Below are 23,369 nucleotides of genomic sequence, written 5' to 3' on the forward strand. Positions count from 1 at the left end.
GGCAAGGGAGGGTTTATATGGTGCCTTCCAGGTGTGTGGCATACCATGTGTGCCTGGTACAGCTGAGCACAGGCTGGGCCTTTCAGAGCCCACATGATCCTCCTACTGTTTCATAAGCATGCCTAAACGCATCTACAAGCAGAGTTTTACTGTACTCAGGTCACATGGACCTCCGAGTGCTTCCTTCAACTACAAAATCTGCCCTTTTAGGGTGACAAGGCAACATTTATCTTTTAAGTGTCTTTCAAAGAGAGTTTCTGTCATTCCCCCTTTGTGCATTCATGTTAACACGGAACACTTCTGACAGAGGGGCCACCAGTCCCTGGTTTCCCTGACAGTGTCCTGACCCAAGGGACAGAGGCAGAAGTAGAGTCAGGAGACGGGGCCCGGCAGCATCTCCACGAGTCCCCATGGAGAGATGCAGCAAGGTGTGATGAGAATGCAGGCTCTGGGCTCACTCTGACAGTGTTCAGTGTTCAGTCACAGCTCCACCACTGTGTACCCCTGTGCAGGTGATGCAGCACCCCTGACCCAAGCCCTGGTTCACCACCTATGCCATTGGCTCATGGTGTCTTTCCCTCCTGGGGTGCTTGTGAGCACCATGCTTGGGCCTGCCTGGCCACAGCAACAGAAAAGCAGCCACCTGGGACCGTGGGACTTTCCCTGTCCAGGTGCCCGCCCTCTCCCAGGGTCCCTGCACTGGCCTTTTGTAGCTTAGGAAAGCCCTGCCTGCCTGGCCCCAGGAACAGCACAGCAGCAAAATCTTTCTTTGCCTTCCCTGCCTCCTCAGCCACTAATTGATCCTATGCCTCTGGGCCCTTACCTGCCACTCTTTGGAGTAGATGTCAGTTTTCCAACCCCTTCCCCTGGGTAGGGGAATAAACGCTGGCACAGCACGTGCAGATTACAGAAGGCCTTCATGTCTTGATTTCACTCCATCCACACCACAGCCCAGGAAGCAGAAGATGCTGTTGGTACAGGCTCCATTCCACAGAGGAGACTGAGGTCATGTGCAGGGCAGAGCCAGTTCCCAACCTCAGCCTACCCTTCTCCCTTCCACTTGGCTCTCCCCTCCGCTCGTCCACACCAGCACATGGTGTTGGAGGCCTGGTGGGAGGGGATCAGGCTGGGTGTGGGCTCTGCTTGAGTACACACTGCCTTGGTGTGGCCTCAGGGTTGGAGGGTAAAGGATTGTGCTCTTTCCCTATTTCCCTACCAAGTTCCCAACACCTGGGGGTGGCTATAGTACTTATGGGCTCCAACCCCTTTAGAGATATGGCAGAGGCCACTAAGGGTCACATCATCTGAGATGTGGGGAACACAAGATGACACTGACTCTAGGGGCTACCTGAGAGCTAGGGGCCCAGGTGTCCTCCGTGGGTGTTCTGGACTGAGGAGATGGTGCCACAGAAGAGAAAAGCCTGGAGCTACCCCTACTGGAGGGGTGGAGGCAAAACAAAGAGGATGGGGACCAGGAGTGGTCAGGGCAGTCACTCTGGCCTCCTCCTCCAAGGGGCTCTCAAAGCAGCACCCCCTTCCAGCTGCCCAGTCCCTGTTGGTCCCTGGTAACTAATGCCATTTTGTAGGAGGCCTGGCACTATCATCCCCATTTTCAGATGAGAAAACTAGTTCAGACAGATTAATGCCTGCCAAAGCTCATACAACAGAGCTAGGACTACAACCTCACTAAACAGCCTTTCTTTGCCCAGAAATGTTGGCTCCAGGAAGGTTTCCTGCCACTGACAAGCCACAGGGTACCTGCCACCTCTGTATTCAGCTGAAGGCAGAGATCTTGGGGAAGCCCACGTGCAAGGTGGCTTTGTAACCTTAACCATTCACCATATCCTGTTCTCATTTTGTTTCTGAGATAGCAAGCGTCAAATCTCCCGGTGGGTGACAAATCTACCACAGCTCCCCTTAACACTCTGACCATGAAGCGCCTGTTCTGAAGCAATTACTGGCAAAGACGCTCCGAGGGTTCAGGGATTGTTTCTGTGCGAGAGTTTAAGCTCACTTAGGGTCATCTGGGTATCTGAAGGATCTTCCTTGGAGGAGACCCCTGGGCTGCGCAGTGCAAGGTACTGAGGCGGTAGCGGTAGCATGCACAGCTCAGCCCCTGATGACACAACATCAGGAAAGCAACATACCTCCATGAAAGTCTTCCCAGGCTTTAGGCACTGGGCTGGGCTCAGTGCTCCACACACAATTCTCATGCAATCTTCCTAACACCCCTAGGGTGAGTGCTGTCCCAGTCTCTTCGGTAGAGGGGAGGAAACTGAGTTCGTGGGCTGCACTGCCTAGAGCCATGGAGCCTGGAGGTGGCAGACCAGGCATGTTTGGTTCTAAAGTTCGAGCTCTTCACCACCATACTGTCTGTTCATCTGGTCGCTAGAGGGGGAGGCCGGGCCTCAAGGAGGCCATGACTGGGTAGAGGCTGAGCAAATGCTGAGGGAGCCACAGCCCAGTGCCCGTGCCAGCCCTTACCCCACAGGCCTGGTTCGCCAGCTGACAAAAGCTTGGTTTCCTTCTGTGCTTCAGTCCAGAGAACAGCTGGACACCTGGTCAGGGAGATGGTGGAGGGTGAGCCCGAGTGACTGAAAAGGGGGTGTGCACGGGTGTGTCTGGAGGGCTACAACGAATACCATCTTTTCTCCAGAAGTCAGGAGCTGTGCTCCTGCTCCGCACAACCATTCTAGCTCTGAGCCATGCACAGGGACCACTGGGAGGTTGCTTAGGGGGTCCCAGCATCAGGCCACATCTCCCTGGCAGGCTGGACTTTGGGACCCCCTTCTGACCCACCTCTGCCAGGAAGAGGGGCAAGGCAAACAACTTCCTTAGCCCCAAAACTGTGTATGTGTGCAAAAGAGCGAACATGAAGGCAGGGGAGATGGGCAAAATGGGGACACGGGATGGAAAGAAGAGAGCTGAACTCTTCCAAATGAATCTTAAGCCAGCGGACCGGAGGGAGGAGTCCAAAGCCTAGTTCTGGCACTTCCAACAACAGAAGTTATCCAGCCTCCTGAGGCTTCAGCTTCTTTGCCTATAAAATGAGATAATTCCCACTCCCTGATGGGCTGCACAGGGACTAGTGAGGTCACGTGTAAGAGCAGCTGGTGCAAGGAAGGCACTCAACAGCATCACTCTCAACAACACTACTTCCAAGTGGCCTGATATTCCTCACGAATTCGGACTTAGTGTTTAATCTCTCCCGGATCCCTTCTTACCTTGGATTTGCTTATTTTTTCCCGAAGTTTCTTGCCAGGGATGCTTACACAAATCTAGGGCTCTAGATCTCCCACACTTTCTCAGACTCTTGGTGTTTTCGGTTTAGGTCTTAAAACTTAGGAAGAAAAAGAATGTAGGAAAAAGCTTCCAGAAATGCTTGGGTTTATCTCTAGCTAACGCACAAAAAAAGTATCTGACAATGCAGCCTTTAACTGACTGGGAAGGGTGGGTCTTCACCCAAACAGAAGTGCAGGGATTACAGGTTCCCATCAGTTAGTCCCACATCCTCCTTGGTGGCCGTGGACCACAACACTGGCAGTTTCCTTTCCCTGGAACAGTTCCTGATTTCCCAAGACCAAAACCACACATATTTGTCAGCAGTCAGAATGCCTTCTGTTTTTGTTCCTACTGGGCAGGGGAAGGTGAGGGGTGAGGAGAGAGAGAGCTGTAGGACAGTCACTTTCTCACTCAGGCTAGAGGAGGCAGCAAGACACTTTCAAGCCAGAATGTCCTCCCAGGCCCCCAGGTTCCTGGTCCTGCTCACTTTAGCTCCTACCATCTACCCACTTGGCTTTCCAGGTGATGGAGGCAGAGTATGGCTTAGTGCTAATGGAACGGAACATGCCCCAGGGACCATTGAGACATGGGGGTTGGGAGAACGCTGCAGACTTACATGGTCAGGGGTTGGAGGGGTGTCCCAGCAAGGAAAGGAAAAGCCCCAAGTCACAGAAGCGACAGTAGTAGAGATGATCTTGGGTCTGGTGAGTTTGGTGATCAGGCTGGCTTTATCCATGAAGCTATAACATGGCGAGTTCAGTCATTCTCTAGTCAGGGAACAGAGGGTTGTGGAGATACATGTAAGCCCAAAGTCCCTTGCACTGGCAGCATCATGAAGAGTAAAGACATGCAGCAGAAATCCTGAATGATCAATCTGACAGATCAGCCTTAGCCTTCCTCTGAATTCTGGGCAGATCTCAATGTGGAAGCAGAAGCATCATAGAATGTCCTTAGAGGGAAAATGGGTCAAGAAACGTCTGGGACCTGGGACCCACATAAATTCTTTCTTGAGGTTCTGAACAGCCAGTGCTTTTTTGTAAACTGCTCTAAAGGCGGACAACAGGGGCTGAGAAACATCAAGCAAGGACCTCCTTTTCTTATGGGTCTCATGTCATAAACTCTTGACATGTTAATATGGTGGTACTTTATACAATTCATATTTTTAAAAACTGACCTTGTAAAACTCTCCTTGAAAACCTTGTTGGCAAATAGCTACACTAGAAAAATGAGAAGGCCAAGGGAGAATAAGTACTTAAGGATATCCTTGCCGTGGCTGCTGTGGCCCTCGGAAGCCTGCTCGCCTGTGTAAGCTGCAGCATTCTTGCAGCAGTCAGGAAGGTTCAGTGGATCCAGGTCACTGATTAAAAGCAGCATAAAATACCAGTGCTAGGGCAAAGTGCAGGCTAGGTGAGTGGAAAGTCCCTTGGGTTCCACAGGGTATAGAGTAATAGGCCTGTCCATATTTTTCTTACTGCTAAAACTTTGAGACTTTGGGTGGGTTTATCTGCAGCTAAAGGGACCTCTGAGAGGACGCATCTATCACAGACAATTGCAACTAAATCTGAGCTTCATTTCTCATGGCATCCTTACCAAGCCTGATTAGTGTTTCCAAACGATGAACTAAACTCACTGTGCTGGAGCCTCATGGATGAAGCCAATCCAATCACCAAACTCAAGACCCAAGACAGCCCCTACTCACTATTTCCTCTGTGACTTTGGGCCTTGCCTTCCCTTCCTGGAACACCTTCCTCTGAAGCAAGCTTAGCCAACCCATGGCCCACAGGCTGCATGCGCCCAGAACTTTGAATGTAGCCCAACAGAAATTCATAAACTTTCTTGAAACGATATGAAATTTTTTCTGGGGGGAGGGCGATATTTTTTTAAGCTCATTAGCTATCGTTAGTGTTAGTTTATTTTATGTGTGGCCCAAGACAATTCTTCTTCTAGTGTGGCCCAGGGAAGACAAAAGAATGGACACCCCTGCTCTGATGCGTTTCCTGACAGTATTAGCCTGCAGTGTTCTCCCAACCCCTACACTCCTGTGGTCCCTAGGGCATGCTTCATTCCATTGGCACTAAGCCACACTCTACCTTCATCACTCGGCAAGCCAGGTGGGTAGGTGGTAAGGTGAGCAAGACCAGGAGCACAGGGGCCTGAAAGCAAGGCTTTTAAAGAGCAGCATGTTGCTCTGAGCAACTGCCAAAGGTGGCCCAGCAAGGGTTGCTGTTATAGGCTGAATTGTCTCCCCATGCCCCAAATTATTCACATGCTGAAGCCCTAAGCACCTGTTCCTCAGACTGTGACTGCATTTGGAGATGAGGCCTGTAGAGGAATGATTAAGTTAAGATGATGCTGTTAGGGTGGACCCTAATCCAATGGACCAGTGTCTATAAGAAGAGGAGATTGAGAGACATGGAGACACACCAGGGGCATGCAACAGGGACAGTCACATGAAGAGGCAGCAAGGGGGCAAATATTTGCAAGCCAAGGAGAAGAACCTTGCAGGAAACCAGCCCTGCCAGCACCTGACCTTGCAATTCCAGCCTCCAGAGCTGTGAGAAGGTAAATTTCTGTTATTTAAGCCACCTGGTCTGTGGTATTTTATACAGCACCCAAGCAAACTAATACAGTCGCTCAAGCCAAGAAAGACAGGCCTTAATGGTGATGCTGAAACCTGGGGCCACTGACATCTCCCAGGAGCTCTCTGCAAGGCTCAACACTGACCACTTTCTGAGCGCTTGATGCTCTTCAAGGCCATCGCAAGCACTGTTCTCAGGCACCTTCCCTTAGGCAAGGACAGTCAATCCTGCTTCCAGTGTCTCACTTTCCTCATCCTTTGATAAGAAAGCACAGGGGCCAGGCCTGTAATGAGCACTCAGGAAATGGGGGTGACCTCTACTCACTGTTCAGCCACATTTGGGTCAAGAGAATCAGTTTCAGTGGGTGTTTCAGGCAACGAGGAGCCAGACTCCTGTATCTGGCACAATTCCTCATCTGTGATGATATCAAACACAGCGTCGTCCGGTGGCCTGTAGTCTGTATTTGCTCCTGGGCAGCAGAGGCAGATCAGGAGAGAAGAGACACAATACACTGTTATGCACAGGCTGGGTAATGGCCTTTGGGAAAGTGAGAGAGTGCAGCTATGCAGAACAAGCTGCTGAGGCACAATTTAATTGGTCACTCAACTGACAGCTATTCTGCCCAGAGTTGAGAGAAATGGTTGGTTGCTGGGACATTCCAAAAAAGTAGAGGAAGGCTTACAGATGAAATGGAATGTACAACCTAAGAGACTTCTCAAAGTCAGGGGCTTAGAGAGGTTTCAACCTCTTGCATATTCTCTGAGGTCCCTTATTTAGAAGGAAAAATCTTATTAAGAAAGAACCTAATAACAGAAAACACACTTCTATGCCACTAAATCCTTGCTCCATAAGACACAGGCAGTACTTATTCATGTATTTTTGAAAGCAGGAGTCTGTCTGACCTGCATTTTCCCTTCATCCACTGATATGTGGGAAAGAACCTCCAAGTGCTCAAGAACTTGCAGCAGGCACTGGGTTTCCAACCAGGGGCCTTGTGTCCGACTGTGCAAGCCACTTAGTAGGAAGGCCACTGTAGGAATGTTCCTGTACCAGTCATCTGCCCGCAAACACTCTCCAGCACGTCATGGAAAAATGTGAGAGCAGGTTTGAGGCAAAAAGAAAAAAAGACCGGGTGCGGTGGCTCATGCCTGTAATCCTAGCACTTTGGGAGGCCGGGGCGGGTGGATCACTTGAGGCCAGGAGTTCAATACCAGCCTGGCCAACGTGGTGAAACCCTGTCTCTAATAAAAATACAAAAATTAGCCAGGTTTGGTGGCAGGCACCTGTAATCTCAGCTACTCGGAAAGCTAAGGCACGAGAATCACATGAACCCAGGAGGCAGAGGTTGCAGTGAGCAAAGATCATACCATTGCACTCCAGCCTGAGAAACAGAGCAAGACTCTGTCTCAAAAATAAATAAATAAATAAATAATAAATCAAAAATTTAAAATGAGCAGACAGGAAATGTCAAAAACCAAAACAAGTGACCTGAGCACTCTGGGGTCACTAATGAGTCAGGGCAAGCCCATGCAAAGTTCCTGGGGTGTTTAGCAAGAAAAATGGTTCATGTGAGCTTAAAGTTCCCAGCTGGACCTGCCACATGACCACTAAGACAGGCCCTGCTTTAGAAGTGAAGTTCTTCTTCTTGTCTCAAGTCTGTATAATAGAGAGCTTGAGGCATAGGCTGAAAAAAGGGGCCAGGGATTGGTTTTTTCGATAGACCCAGCCACACTCCTGAACCTGCCTTGCAAGGCTGGCACAGGGAAGGGAAAGCAGACAACAGGGATCTAAAATGATGTCCACTGACATAAACCGAAGACTTAAATAAATAGAAAGTTATAACATGTTCATGGACTGAGTCAATTTTATTAAGATGTCAATTCTCCCCAAACTGAACTAGAGATTCAATGCAATCTCAATTTAAATATCACCAGGATTTTTTGTAGAAATTGACAAACTGATTCTAAAACTTATATAGAAAAACAAAAAACCTAGAATAGCCAATACTTTGATAAAGAACAAAACTGGAATCACTCTACGTGATGTTAAGATGCTTTATAAAACTATGGTCATCATAACAGTTTGGTATTGGTGAAAGAATAGGCACATAGATACATGGAATAGAATAAAAGTCCAGATATAAATCCACACATATAAGGTCAATTGCTTACTTTCTCATGGCAGCATAAAAAAAAAATAAAGTCGGTTTTTGACAAAGGTACAAAGAACAGTTTCAATCAATGGTGTTGAAATAACTGGACAACCATACAAAAAGATGAATCTCTATTCACACCTTGCACCACACACAAAGATAACTGAAAATGAATCACAGACCTAAATGTATAAGCTAAAGCTATAAAACTTCTAAGAGACAACAGAAGAAGGTCTGTGAGTCCTTGGGCTAAGTAAAGCTAGACATGACAACAAAAAGAAAAACATTTATACATAACAGAAAAAAACTGATACATCGGACCTCATTAAAATGATATACTTCTGCTGTTTGAAGACTTTTTTGCTCTTTGAAAGAAAATATAAAGACAAGCTATAGATTGGGAAAAAAATACTTGTAAAATACATATCTGACAAAGAACTTGCATAGAGAATTATACAGAGGACTCTCAAAATTCAATATTAAAAATCATTTTAAAATGGGCAAAAGATTTGAAGATAAAACTACAGCTGTGTAAAGTACGCTCCCCATCCTCATCAGTTCTTTGTACCCAACAACATAATGGGGGCTGCCAACCACCTGGTAATCCACTCAAACAAAAGAGGAATGGACAGTATTTCTAAAGGCTGGCTGGCCTGCATCCAGACAGAGGCCAAGGAGGAGTTCACAGGGACCAACTGCAGATGGCAATGATGCTCGAGCAGAGACAAGCTGAGACCACTTCTGCCTGTGCCATCTCAGCTCTGCCTCCCTGTGCTCCACATCCAAAGTCCAGTGCCCTGAAGGGCAGCCCAGGCCTCTCTGTTAGGGTGTGCTCAAAACAGAAGCAGCAGAACTCAAACTCTACTTCCTTCAGTGGGCTGAGTGGGAGGACACAAAGGAGATTACACCCTCCTTGGACATGAAAGAAGAGCCAACTTCAGGAAGAGACTGAAGGATATGGATGGTTCCAGACAACTCCTAGCCTGGAGTTACTCTGGATGCCAAGGCTGCGGCTCTGGTAGACAGCATTCTCCAAAGCGTGGAGTGTATTTCATGGATGTGCATTAAGAGGTACGTAGACTTCAGGTTAAATCACACTGAATCTTATCAGGACAAAGTTATTCCTTTTTCAATTCTCTTTCAATCCTAATATATCAAAATGAAAGTCTCAAGTTGGTGGTAATATATTTTAGCACCTCTTTAATACCAAAGTTTAGAAAACACTGAATTCAGCTTATTAGCACTAACTAGCCACAACAAGCGGGGTGGAGGGTGGGAGTGGCATCTAAAGAACATAGTAGGTAGTAGTAGCAGGAGACTGACCTTGGCCTCCTATGGCCTGGGGCCCAGGTGAGGCTGGTGACAGTGCAGGGCTGGGCTCTCCCTGGCTAGTGCCTGAGCCAGCGCTATCAGGGGAGCCAGGGCCTTCACTGAGCTTCTGGAAACAGGCTCGGCAGCAACGCTCCTTTTTGGCACTGTGCTTGCTCAGGACGTAGTTGTTGCAGCAGTAGTAACAGAAGATGCGGCCACATATCCTGGGAACAAAACAAGCCTAGGCTGTGAGGATGATACACTATGATCTTGTGTGATCTGCTCAGCATCCAAACTGGGCTCTGGATGCCATGTGACTCTCATCAGACCTGGCTCTGCCTCCACATTAGGATGCGGCCATGAGCTCATTTCACAAGATTCCAACAAAGCCTTCTTGTCAGCTTGGTGAAAGCATGGTTTACTTCCTAAGGTCCTGGGAGGCAGGGAGATAAAGTATGGCTGAGCCCACCTTCCCTGGCACCAAGTTGTAGGTATGCCTCCCATATTTCAGAAGCTAAGGCTCTAAGAGACCACAGACCTTCACAGCTATGATGACTATTTTGCACCTGCCCCCAGCTCAGCCCGAGATTCATCTTTATCCATCCTTCTCTGGCCTTTGTGTCCCTGGTACTGCCTGTGTTCCTCTAGTGAGGTTTCAGGCCAGCTCTTGCTGGCTTCCAATAATGCTGCTCCCCTCTGGTCCCTACAGGAATGGTAGAAGAACTGCTAGTCTCTGGGTATGCCCCATCCCTGTGGGGACCCCTAACTCCATCCACATCTCTGTATTCTTTCTTTCAGGGAGCCCTGAGTGTCTTGTTAGGATCCCAACTAAAACACCTTCCTCACCTGGTTCCCTTAAAGCCAAAATGTGATGTGTTCTTCCTAAACAGTCAGCCATGGTGCCAACACCTATCACAGAGTCCTCTTTCGGAGCTCTCTGCTCTGGTCCTGGGCCCCACCAGGGTGTTGGTGTCAACCCAGGAGCCCCCTGCTGACCTGCAGTGGTGCCGCCGCATCATCCAGCTGAACTCCCGCTTGCAGTCGAGGCAGTGGTTTGCCTCCGTGTCTCCGAGCCACCTGTCCTCAGCACTGAGCTTCTGCTGGAATTCCAGGGCATCTGACTTCTGCCAGAGAGCGTCCTTGTCCCTGGGACGAAACCACATTGGAAGAAAAGAAGAGAGAATCCATGAAAACAATAGGATGATCCTTGCTTCATTTCAAAAGACTGGTATCAAATTTCCTAAGTCATAGAAAGAAAATTCACTTTCACCTTGGAAATATGCCCTAGCCCATGCTAGGTCTCCTCCATCTCCCCCGACATGCAGACTTAACTGACACCACATGTGTGAGAACACGCGGGAGGCAAAAGATGTACACAGAAGGCACTGTCAACTGCAAAGAGCTGCCAGCACCAACAAGGGCCACCACTCAGGCACCTAAACAACAGTGCTGGGGACCACTGGGAGTTTAAGCTAAAACGTGCCGCCATGCCGACTGTCTGCGTGCAGTAAGCCCAAGGACCATGAATGTACTCCCCACCCGAATCTTAATGTTCTTGGGGCCCTTTATGTTTCTATGGTTGATCCAAGTAACAATTAATCAGTGGAGAAGATCAAAGATTCCCTAGCGTGAAAATCTGATCAGATGTTAGCCTCCTCTGCCCTTCAGAGAGATGGTAAGGTCACTCCAGAAGCCAGACTGAAAGAAGTGTGAGGCTTTCCAGAAAGGTCTGGCAGTGTCAGAATGTGCCTGATGAACTGGGGGTGGGGGATGTGAACAGAGGCTTCCTCAGGGACACTAATGAGCATTTTCAGGCTTGATGGTGTCCGACATGGGAAGTTTAGTTCTTTCTCATATGAAGCCCCAGTCGGCATCCTCAGGGCTAATGCAGCTCTAACAGCTCCTCAGCCACCAGTAATGTGACACCTGAGCCACTCAAGTCCTTAGAGACACAGGCTTCATCACTGACCAGGAACTCCCAATCAACCCCAGATCTTTTGCCTTAAATAAAAAAGCTTGAACATGGGCTTGACTGGCTTTTTCAAGGCCACTTGAAATTGTCAGGAAGCAGGAAGACTCATTCTCTGAAGCAGCCTCATTCTCTAGGCTGGTCCACCCACACTTTGGGAATGTGGAATGCTGCCAGGAGCTGGTGTTTTCCATCACACCCTTCAGGTCACAAATACCCTGAGTTCTAACTCTGTATATTGATGATAAGAAGGCAGAGTTTTTAAACTTTCAAATTGGTTGTAATTTTAATATCACTGTTTTATAACACTTAATGAATTAGCATATCTAGGCTTTGCTGATCCATGGTGCTGCTAACATCACAAAAAGAGGGCTAATCAGATTGTATGTGCCTCTTGAAAGAAAGATCCCAAACTACAAACCAATTCTACGAAGGCTTCTTGCCAAAATTTTGAACCTGAGTCTAAGCAAGCTGCCAGTAGAATGATGGTTCTCAGCTCTGGCTCACTGGTGTCTGAGTCTCACTCCCAGAAATTCCAATTCAGTTAGTCTGGGTGGGGCCTGGACATGGGCATTTTAAAATTACTTCCCTAGTGATTCTAATGTGTAGCCAGGATTGAGAACCACTGCAATAGTTCTATCTATGGACTTACAGGAAATGCAAGGGATGGATGATCATGTTAAATGACACCATGAGGATGCAATCGGCAAAAGTAGAGAGATGATAGGGAAACTCATTGACTAAAAGGGATGTAAGAGACATATCAATTGCAACAGATGAATCTAATTTAGATCCTGATTAGGATAACCTGAAAAAATTCTAAGGCAATCGGAAAAATTTGAAATTGACTAGACACTTGATGATATTAAGAAACTATACTTCATTTCTTAAGGTATAATAAGGACACTGTGGTTGTTTAAAATAGAGGGTTCTGGGCCGGACTTGGTGGCTCATGCCTGTAATCCCAGCACTTGGGAGTCTGAGGCAGGCAAATCACTTGAGGCCTGGAATTCAGGACCAGCCTGGCCAACATGGTGAAACCCTGTTTCTACTAAAAATATAAAAATTAGCCAGGAGTGGTGATGTGTGCATGTAATTCCAGCTACTCGGGTGGCTGAGGCACAAGAATCGCTTGAACCCAGGAGGCAGAGGTTGCCGTGAGCCAAGATCACGCCACTGCACTCAAGCCTGGGCAACAGAGTGAGATTCTGCCTCAAAAAAGAAAAAAAATTCAAAAAATAGAAAATAAAAGAGTCCTTACCCTGGAGAGGTACACACTGAAATATTTATGGATGAAATGATATGTGTGGGATTTGCTTCAAAATCTGGGAAGGTGGGTAAACAGGTGGGTCTACAGATGAATCAAGATTGGCCCTGAACTGAACACTGTTGAAGCCGGGTGACAGGCTGGCCCTGAGCTGAACACTGCTGAAGCTGGGAGGTGTATTACGTGATTCCATTTTTGTATATTTGAAAATTTCCATAAGGAAAAGTTAAAATAAGTTTTGAATGACTTGTCAGGATTAAAAAATCAGGACACTTCACATTAAAATCCAGGTTTCCACCTTCTCTTGAGAAGAAAGGTGATCTAGCAGTTCTGGGCCAAGACTGATGTGGCAGAAGTAGAGCCCAACTGTGTCCCCAGTTTCTCACAGTCCCCTCCCGACCCAGCTCCCACTTATATCAGCTGCCTGGTACCTGCAGGCACTGGAGTTTGGGACTCTAGTACTGGGGAAAGTGAGATGGAGGAGGAGAGAGGGGCTCCTGAGAGAGGGGCAAGAAAATGGGGAAATTTCTGGAGTACGCTTTCAAGAACAGCTGCATTTCTTTAGAGAAAACCCAAGTGTGGGGAAAACCCCAGCTGCTGGTTTGACACAGCACTCACCTGAGCAGCTCTATCAGCCGCTCCTCGAGATACTTCTTGGTTCTGTTGAGGTCATCCAGGTCAGCAAGCATCTTCTGGTCATTCCTCTCGCGGTTTGTCACCTCCTGGCAGAGTTTGTTGTAATACTCTTGGATTTTTGTTGTGGCTTTTTCGAGTTCCTTCTGGGTCCTGGGGGAGGAGTGGTAAGTTTTCTTGATTAGCCAGAACTTCCAGCTTTCCCAGGGCTCTGGGCTCACCCAGGACTCTAATGAGGGGTGCTACTGCCCCTGCCATGAAGGAGCCCCTTGGTACTGCTCACAGGTATCTGCTCACAGGTTATGCAGTTCCCTAGCTCTTTTGAGACTCTCCTCACACCCCCACATACAAAGGGGTATCCTTGGAGGGAGGGGAGACTGACCCCAGGTTGCCAGAAGCACCCTAAGTGAATAGAACTCTGCACCCCTTGGCTCCTGGACAGGGGCTGGGCTTGCAAGAGAAGCCTGATAGACAAGGCTCATGGGCTGGTGATGGGGAGGATGAGCAGGAGGAGAAAGGAGTCAGGACAGGCAGGAGCGAGATGTAGTTTCCCTGAGGTGGCCACACGGAGGAGGGCCTGTCTTCCATATGTCCCTGGGACTCTACACATGGGGCATGGTGCTGGGCCCACAGCAGGTGCTCAGTCTTAATCTGCACTGCCAGCTGTTCTACCTGATAGCCCCCCTGAGGCCCAAGGAATTCCGTTTTGGGTGCTACAGGGTGTCTCAGTCTTCAGCAGAGGAAGCTGGCTGAATCTTGCTGTCTTCCTCACCCCACCCACTCCATTTTTAACGCAGCTATCTCCTAAGGCAGTGGTTTTCCAAGGATGGTCCAGGGGGACATAATAAAATCTCCATTAAACAAAGGGTTCTGCAGAGAGACTGATTAATTTATACCTTCCACATCTAGTATAAAGTTGCCAGGAAGTTGTTTACTAGACCCTGTCCACCAAAATGGGCTTATAGGTGCACCCACACACACAGGTGGTGTACGTGTGTGCATGCACACACATACACTGAATAAAATAAGTTGGCAGATAGACTGTGCAGCTTGGAACAACTGAAACAAATGCTCTGAGATGTTACAAATAACCACTGTTATATCATGTTTTCATGCCACCAACTCAGGCTCTGTTTAAATTGTCATGTGAACATGACTTAGAACTAAAGGCAGCCAGTGCCCTATAGGATCTGAACACTGGAAGGGTAAGATGAAAGGAAATGTATGTCCAGGTTACTGAATGTCAAAGATATCCTGGATCTCCCACTAAGCCAGAGCCCAGGCCTAGAAGGCAGGTGTTGGGAAGAGGTAATAGATAAATAGAAAAGTTAGAGACTTGGGACAATTTGGTGTGCTTATCTTTGCTGGTGGCACACATGCAGTTCAATTCTGGCAACTCCTCCTTTCTGCTACACCTTTTTAAAATTAGGTCTTCCTCCCGGTTACACCTTTTCTTAATCAGGTCCTGGCTCAACTAGCTGGGTCCCATGACCACATGGTGAACCTAGGCTCACAACTCCATGTGGCCCCAAGTCTGAAAATGAGGGGGTCAAGGAGGCCTTGGGATGGCAGTGTGATCTGCTCTCCACAGATATGGCATCAGAGAGTCTGCACAAAGACAGGCTGACCCTGGTCCTTGGCACGCTCATCTTCCTCATCCATAAAATGGGGATAGATGATAACACCTTCCTCATAGGACTGTTAGGAGGATTACATGGGTAAATGTATTCAAAACAGAGCCTGCCACGTTTTCAGCATTATTTAAATACATGCTGTTACTATTACCATTATTATTATGACCTAACTTTTATTTCATTTTAGTTTTTCCAAAGCTTGCAGTCACTCAAGTATGCACTGCCAGAGAGAAGAAAATTGAGTTAGGAGAAAGGCGCTTTAGCCGTGTATAGGCTGGGATGGGCAGGCAGCCGGGTTCTCTGTGGCATGCTTCCAGCACAAGCACTTTCTGAGTTTGTGGCTTTTCTTGCAAAAGGACTTCCTAAACCTAACATGAGTGACTGACTTTCTAAATGACGAGACCAAACACTCCTTCCCTGAAGACTACCGACAGCTGCGTAGGTGGACTGTGACTGACCTTTCTAGGTCTTCACGCAAGGCAGCCCCCTCCTCGTCCTTCCTCAGCATGGCCGCCTGGCACTCTGCAAGATGGTTGCTGGTGCAGCTCAGCTTCTCTCCCATGTCTGCTTGGGTGGCCTGGCACAGGACATCAGGGAGAAGACACTCAGCTTGCAGAAGCCCATGCAATGTACCATAAAGTGGCTGGTGTGCCATCCACCCCATCTGGCTGGGTCACTTCTAAATGGAGGGTTGTTTTCTATTAAGTTAAAGAGGCCATGAATCTCTGCTCTATATTTGTGGGGCCTCAACTGCAACTAGTTAAGGTGGTTGGCAAGTGGCAGGTACCAGAATTCCCAGGGTGACACTGAAGGCAGGGATGGCAGGGAGCAGGATTCACTTGGACAAGTCACTGCTCTGAAGACTGTGGGACCAGTGCCACCCCTGCTGCTGCCCATTTTAGAATCACTGGCTGGTGATCACCCATAGAGATGGCCAAACAGGACACTTATTTCCTTTCTGCATTTGGCAGCTCCAGCCAGGTGTCCAGGGAACGGATGGAGGGGGTCAGGGTACAAACTGAGGGTGTCTACAAAGGTAAACTGAGGACGGCTTCAGCTTGGGAATCTGGAGGCATGCAGGGAGCCCTCTTAAATGATCCAGTCAAAACCACACCAGATGCCCTCTCCCTGAGAGGTCCACACCACCAGAGCCTACCTTCAGCTTCCCCACAGCTTCCTCGGCAGCCTGCAGCTGCCGGCCTTGCTCCTCAAGCTGGCCCCTGAGGCTCCTGCACTCCTCGCCAGCATTCTAGAGAGGATACGAAAGGGATCATAAATGTAGGGTCCTTGCTCTGAGGATCCCTCAGCCCCATCACCCAAATAGATAAAACCAAGCTGCCTTTCTCTTTTTCCCTGCAAACTGGCTCCTCAGTGAGCTTTGGGCTTATCAATAGTGAAATACTTTCAAGCTTACTAAGAAAAGAGACTTAGCCTGGTCCCCAAACTTAGAACTTAATTTCTGCAAGGGAAAAGGTTGGCTATGAGCCACATGGAGTTTCACGGAGTGGGGTGGCACTGGGTGGGGAGGCACATCTGTGGCAGTGCGGTGGAGCTGCCTCAGAGAGGAGGGTTAGGAGTAGCCTGAGAGTGCACAGACCTTGATGCAGACAGACTAGTGGCAAGCCCTGGCAATCAAAGCCCCAGGCCATTCTGCCGTGTCTTCAATCTAAACAGTCCTTAACCCTTCATCTTTGTGCACTATCAAAGAGACATATTAACTGCTCATCTCATTAACTTGTCTGTCCCAAGGGCCTTGTAAAAAGGAAATAAGCTGGTTCCCTACCCTATATCGGCTGTCAGGAGAGCACCTGATGGGGTTGGTTATTCATTAAGAACCCAGAGCTAGGATGTGAGGCAACTGTGAACTGCTGGCCCTCAGAAGGGGTTTTAGAGGCCAAGTCAGTGTTCTCACACTCACATGCCCAGGGTGGGGTAGGGGGCTGGGCAAGTACAAAAACCAGCATGAGGGAAAGTGCAGAGGATGTGTGCCTCCTTTAAAGTGGGCAGACACCCTCGGGTTCCCGCTGACTGCTGCCACGGGGAGGGGGCAGGGTGAGGACGCAGGCTTTCAGATCTTCTGAGGTTTCAAAAGAAGCCCTCAAACTGTATTTGTAAACACCCTGCTCTTTCAATGTTGGCTACTAATTTTAAAAACTTCTGTGTGGGCTAATCTAGTTTGCAGTGGTCTTGAGTTTAGACTTCTGGGCTAAGGTATCACTCCAAATGTTCTGGCCCTAAAATGTTCCTGCAGAGAGAAAGATGCTACTGTGAGCTGTGATAGCAGGACAGGGCCACAGGGTGTTTGCCTGCACCCACAGTACATTCTCCAGCCCTCACCTGCCTCATGGCTGAAGGTGCATCCTCTCATGGACCCACCAGGCCTGCCCAGGGAGATGGGTAGAGCCCAAGTGGTTGAAGCTAGGATTACCTTAAGTCTGCTCTGGTAGTCCATGATTTCAGCGCTCAGCTGGAACTTGAGGGTGTCGAGCTCCTGGCGTGCAGCCTCTTGGAGGCTCTGGGCCCGCTGCTCAGCCTGGGTGAGCTGGGCCTGCAGGCCAGGCAGTGAGTCGGCTGCTGCTTTGGCTGCCTTCAGCTTCTCCTGCAAGCTCTCCTTCTCTTGCTGCAGCCCAGCTACTTGGCGCTCCAGGCCCTCTCGCTCCCTTGAGGCTGCCTCTTTGGCGTCCTGGAGCTCCTGGACAGCACAGGCCAGTGCCTTCTCCACTTGCTCCTTTTCCATGGTCAGTGTGCAAACCTGGATGCCCAGCTCGGCTGTGTCCGTGTTGGCCCGGTGCAGCTGCTCCTGCAGCTCAGCGTGCTCCAGCTGTGCTTCCTCGGAGCTGCATTTGGCCTGGGACAACTTCTGCAGGGCCCGCAGCTCCTCCTCCCTCTGCTGGGCCTCACTGGTCCTCTCCTCCTGCAGCGCCCCTTCACGCTCTGAGCACTGCAGCAGCTCCTGGACATGGGCTCTGTTAAGGGCTTCATTCTGCTCCTTCAGCTGCTGCACAAGGGTCTTGTGCTCCCTCAGGACTGCCTCAGCCATGCTTAGCTGGCTCTGCACCTTGTCCTGGTCATCCAGAGCTGCCTGCATCTTGGCCTGGAGGTCCACCACCTGAGCCTGCAGCCGTTGGGCCTCCCCCTGATGGACTTCCAGCTGCGCCTGAGACAGGGCCAGCTGGGCAGCCAGCTCACGGGCTTCATTGTCGGGGGGTGGGCCAACTCCCTGTTGGCCTTTCTCTGCGGTGAGGACTTCAATCAGCTGGGTCTGCTGCTGGCACTGGCTCTCGAGAGCCCTGAGTTCTCTGTGCCGGGCCTCTGCCAGTTGACGGCACTGCTCCACCTCCTCCCGCAGCTGCTGGCACTCACCCTCCTTGCTCTGCAGAGTGGCCTCCTTCTCTGCCACCTTGGCTTTCATGGCCTCCTTGGCCTTCCTTACAGCCAGCAAGCTTGCCTCCATCTGGTCGCCCAAGTGCCGGATGCTGGCCTGCTCGGCCTCCAGGGAGGCCAAGGAGCCCTGGATGGCTGCTTCCCGCTGCTGCAAAGCCTGGTAATCGGCCTGCAGGGCTTGCAGCTTGCCCTCCAGGAGCTGGTTACGCCCGACCACATTCTGCAGCTCCTTCTCCAGTTCCCTGTTGGCCTGCCGGAGCTCTTCCTCCTGGCTGCCCTCCTGCACCTTGGTATCATCTAACTGTGCCTCTTGCAGGCCCCTCTGCTCCTCCTCTGGCTTCCCACAGGCCTCTTGCAGACTGGAGTTCACAGGGACCAGGGCCTCATTCTTTTCACCTGCCACTGGCAGTTCTGGGCCGGGCTGCCCAGCAAGCCGCTCGAGCGCACCCACCTTCTGGCTGAGGTGGTCTTTGTCCTGGATGAGCTGCTTCTTCTGCTCCTCCAAGTCACTCACATGTTGGCTCACCTGTGCCAGCTGGGTCTCCAGGAACTGCAGCTGCCGGGTCAGGGACCTGACCTCCTGCTCCAGCAGCTCCTTTTCCTCCTGTTGCTGTTTTTTCTCCCGCCTCAACTCTGCTAGCTCCTGCTCCCGGGAGCTCGAGTGCACCAGCAACTCCTGTAGCCGTTGCCAGAGCTGGTCTGCCTCCTGTCCCTTCCCAGACAACTCCTCCTGGAGTGGGGCCGTCTCCTTCACCAGGCACTCCAGGCTGGCCCAGGCATCCTCCTTCAGCTGCAGCTCCTTGACCAGCTGCTCCAGCTGGGCACTCTGCTGCCTGTTGACCTCCTCGACCTTGGTTCTCTCCCTTTCTAGGGCTCGAAGCTTCTCCCCTAGCTCCTGGATCTCCCGGGCCGCATCACTGGAAATAGGTTCTTGCTGGCCCTTTGTGTCTGGTGCTGTATCTGCCTTCTGCTGAGCCATGGCTAGCCAGTCTGGGATGCTGGCTAAATGCTGGTTCTTCTGGCCCAGTGAGTCCCGTGTGGCCTTAAGCTCCTGTGCCAAGGGCTGCAGCATGGACTCCAGCCGCCGCAGGGCTGTGTGGTAGTCCTCCTCCTTCTCTGCTGCTCCTAGCTCCAGGGCCTGTAGGCACGTCTGCAGCTCCTTCACAGTGTTCTGGGTGGCCTGGGTGACCTCCCACTGCTTCTGGAGCTCAGCCACCAAGCAAGTGAGGCGAACGTTGTCCTCTGCTGCAGTGCGTCCCCTCTCCCTCTCTGTCTGCAGTTGCTCCTCTTGTAGGCTGACAGCTGCCCTCAGCTCCTGGTTCTCTCTGTCCAGCTGCTGCATGCGCTCCTGTAGCTGCTTCTCCCGCACCTCCAACTGGTCCAGCTCTAGTCGCATCTCATCAAAACCCTCCAATGCCTCGTTGTTTAGGGGGCTGTTCAGGTCAAAGTTGGACACCATCTCTTGAGTCTGGGAGGAAAAACACAAAAGACAAGTGGCTTTGGGATGAAGCTACAGGGCTACTCAGAAAAGCTTTAGAGTTTAATGAGAGCAGAGGTAAAAATACAGGCATTACCTGCCCTAAGGTTAGTCTAAAGAGCTATTCAAAAGACTAGAATCCCTTTGCTCAAAGCATCTGCCACACATTCAGCAGCACATTCCACAGCCAGGAAGCCACCCATGTGAGCTCCACTGAGATACAGACTTGCTTTTCCCATCCAGCCTTCTTCAGCTTTTAATGGACATTGTCTCTGAGATAAATTCAGTTATATCTAAGCTGTTATTCACTCACTGTGCCACACCCATACCCGCAATTCCTGGCATGATTAAGGCACAAAATAAGGTAAAAGATTCATCTATTTTCTACTCTTAATGCTCCTTATATTGATCATTTTATTTTTTTAAATTGCTGATCAGTTTTCACAGCACTATATACAGCTGTGATAAATTCACGTTTCTAAAAAAATTAACAAACTGCCCCTACCTACTAACATTGACTGAGCCCTTGCATATGTCAAGCCCTCATCTATGAACTAGAATGATTTTTATTATCCCCATCCTGTGGATGAGAGAGCTGAAGGTTAAGTAATTTCCCCTTGGTCATAGCTGGTAGGTGAGAGTCAGGATTTGACTCTGTCACTTTTAACCATGGTGCCAAACTGCTTCTTTTAAAATACTTTAAAATCATTTAAAAGAATTTAATTTTAAGAGAGCCTAGATTCCATTTGGTTGAAAAACCCAGACTCCAGGGAATAGTGGCTATAACTGAGTGGTTCTATTGCTCTGGCTGGAACAACAGGTATCTGAAAACATCACCCTTGAGTTGCTAGGGACAAGGACATACCCTGGTAGAAGCTATAGTAAGATAATTCCCAGCCTTCCTGGCCTTACCTGCAGGTAGCTGCTCACCAAACTGCTCATGCTGGAGCTGCGGCTAGGGGGTTTCCACAGGTAAGCAGAAGAGCCAGTGGCCAGTGTCCTCCTGCGGGGCCACAAAGCAGACATACCTGTATTCAGAGCAGGAAACCTACATACATGGAGGCCCTGCTGGTCACAAGGCAACCAGGTGGTGGTAGGGGGCTGCCTTCCCAGGTAGAACGTAAGGAAGTCAAACCCAACAGATTCCACCAAAGAGCACAGCTACACTGGTCTGTAACAGATGAACTCCATGGCTAGTTTTACCATCATGGCTTTCCTCCCACTGCCAGAAAAGAATTACGTGAACATGTATTTCCCGATATTTGGTTTAAATTTTTCTTGAGCTTTTGGTGCCTGCCTCAGTTTGTCTGCCAGTGAGGAACAAGCAGCAGTCAGTTTGGTAAATAAGAGTCACACTGTGCTTGGGGGCTCAGCTGCCGCTCTGCATGACACAGCAACAGTGTGGCTGGGAGGCTGCTTCTAGGTCACATAACCAGGCCGGTCAGTGCAGATACAGAACATTTCCCTCATCGCAGAAAGTTCCATTGAATGGCATTGGTTTAGAAATACAAAGGCTTGTGTGATAACTCTTGTTTAGCAGGAACCTAAACATATTTTTACTTCACCAGAATCATCTCCTAAATCTAAAATTATTGTGTTTTCAAACTTAGTCTCCACAACCCAGCAACTGCCCTTCACAGTATCTTCCCTGAAGACAGTCACACAGGTACATAAGGAGACAGTGGGGATGCTCTTGGCAGCACTGTAACTGGAAAAAGGGAAACCAAACAAACTCTACACTGCTAGGGAAAGAGATACACTATGGCTTATTCACCCAACAGAATTCTCTACACCATGGGTTAGCATTCTTTTTGGTTTTTTTGAAAAGGGCCAGATAGTAAATATTTTGGTCTTGTGGGCTATATGGTCTCTGTCACTCAACTGGCACTGTTAGCATAAAAGCAGCCATGGACAACAGGTGAATAAATGGGCAAAGTTGTGTTCCATACAGCCCTGGGGAACTGTTTGCCAACCCAACTCTATACTTACAGAACTCCATGTATAAACAGATACAAAATCTCAAAAACAAGGCAGAATGAAAAAAGCAGGTTGCAAAAGGACAGCTATCACATGATTCAACATGTGTAAAATTTTAAAATGTTTACAAAATAAAACTATATATATATACTATATAAACTATTTACAAATACACAAGTAATAATGAAAGCAGAAGATCTGGGCAGGAAATGCATTGATTATAGGGCCATGATTACTTCTGAAAGGGGAACAAAGGAGAAAGGATGGCAATGGGGTGGGGCTTTAGCCGATCTATAATATTTTATTTATTTAAAAAAGTATCGGATGTAACCAAATCTCCCCACAAGAGCCAGCTTGACAGGGGCTCCCACTGGGGTAATTGGATAAATGGGATAATTTAAGCTTCAAAATAAGTAATGACAGTGACAGAATGTAACCTATTGAATAAAGTAAGAATCCATGAGTCAATACTGCTATGAATGAATAAATGGGGAAAAAGAAAAAGATCTTCCTTACAGTAGAATGCCAACTAATAATGTAAAAGAAATAATGGAGTTAGAAAATCACTCTGGTAATGATGATGGTAATAACTGCTTCAGGCAAGAATTATCAAATGGTATTAAAACTAATACAGGACAGATTTAAGAGAAAAAAAGATAATAATGTAATTTCAACATGCCTTCGCATAAGATACATATTCATTACAAAGGAAGAAATAGTAACTTTTGGAGAAACTGGGCAAGCACCGCGTTACCCAAATGACTAGGATTAACCTCATTAGTAGTGAAACAAATCAACACTGTGGGCCTCCAGATACAGTGTGCTGACAAGACAACAGCTGAGGCATTCCCGCCAAAAACACTTAACCCAAATCCAATAATGAGGAAACATCGGTCAAACTCAAATTAAGGAACATTTTACAAAATAACTGGCCTGTATTTTTCACAAATGTCAATGTTATGAAAGACAAAGCCTGAAAAACTGTTCAGAATTAAAGGGGACTAGAGAGGCATAGCAATGAATGAATTAACAATATGTGATCTGGGATTGGGTCTTGGATTATGAGAGACATTATTGAGATAATTTGTAAAATTTAAATGAGATCTGTAGATTAGATAGCAGTATTGTATCAATGTTAATTTTCTGATTTTAATAATTGTACTGAGTTATATAACAGGATGTCCTTGATTTTAGGAAATGCATAATTAAGTACTTAAGAGAAAAGAAGATCAAGTCTGTAATTTACTCTCAAAAGGCTTAGGAAATAAATCAACATGTAAATAGAAAAAATGATAAACAATTACAGTAAAATATCAATAACTAGGGAATCAGGGTGAAGGATAGATGAGTACTTTGTATTATTTTTGCAACTTTTCTGTAATTCTGAAATTATTTCAAAATGTGAAAGTTTTAAAAAGAATATCTGGGCCAGGCATGGTGGCTCATGCCTGTAATCCCAGCAGTTTGGAATGCCAAGATAGGATTGTTTGAGCCCAGGAGTTCAAACCAGCCTGGGAAAGATGGCAAGACTCCGTCCCTACAAAAAATAAAAATAAAAAAAGGACACCTCAATATGGCAAAATGTAAGCTATTAAATCCTGGTGGTTTGCGTGTGACTATCATATTCACCACTTTTCTCTGTATGTGAAGTATTTCCTAATAAAAAATACGAACGTTAAATTTTAAAAGCCTTATAAACAGAAA

The 23,369-nt window shown here is 48.3% G+C and overlaps 1 protein-coding gene across 5 annotated transcripts in view; it reads right to left on the bottom strand.

Annotated features, from left to right (window-relative positions):
* FYCO1 (FYVE and coiled-coil domain autophagy adaptor 1) overlaps nucleotides 1-23,369 on the bottom strand; it is a 77,695-nt gene that overhangs the window by 31,286 nt on the left and 23,040 nt on the right. For 3 of the 5 annotated variants that reach the window (XM_001114357.5, XM_077992296.1, XM_015131145.3), the window contains exons 7-14: nucleotides 20,601-20,691; nucleotides 17,256-19,679; nucleotides 15,984-16,076; nucleotides 15,286-15,404; nucleotides 13,179-13,346; nucleotides 10,321-10,470; nucleotides 9,337-9,548; nucleotides 6,186-6,330 (exon numbers count right to left, since the gene is read on the bottom strand). In XM_001114357.5, the coding sequence (XP_001114357.3) occupies nucleotides 6,186-6,330; nucleotides 9,337-9,548; nucleotides 10,321-10,470; nucleotides 13,179-13,346; nucleotides 15,286-15,404; nucleotides 15,984-16,076; nucleotides 17,256-19,679; nucleotides 20,601-20,691 (3,402 nt within the window). Of the gene's footprint in view, nucleotides 1-3,370; nucleotides 4,050-6,185; nucleotides 6,331-9,336; nucleotides 9,549-10,320; nucleotides 10,471-13,178; nucleotides 13,347-15,285; nucleotides 15,405-15,983; nucleotides 16,077-17,255; nucleotides 19,680-20,600; nucleotides 20,692-23,369 lie in introns of those variants that run through there. The other 2 variants (XM_015131150.3, XM_077992297.1) reach the window with 1 other exon arrangement.

The sequence above is a fragment of the Macaca mulatta genome, chromosome 2 (genome assembly GCF_049350105.2).
Source record: "Macaca mulatta isolate MMU2019108-1 chromosome 2, T2T-MMU8v2.0, whole genome shotgun sequence".
NCBI classification, from domain to species: domain Eukaryota; kingdom Metazoa; phylum Chordata; class Mammalia; order Primates; family Cercopithecidae; genus Macaca; species Macaca mulatta.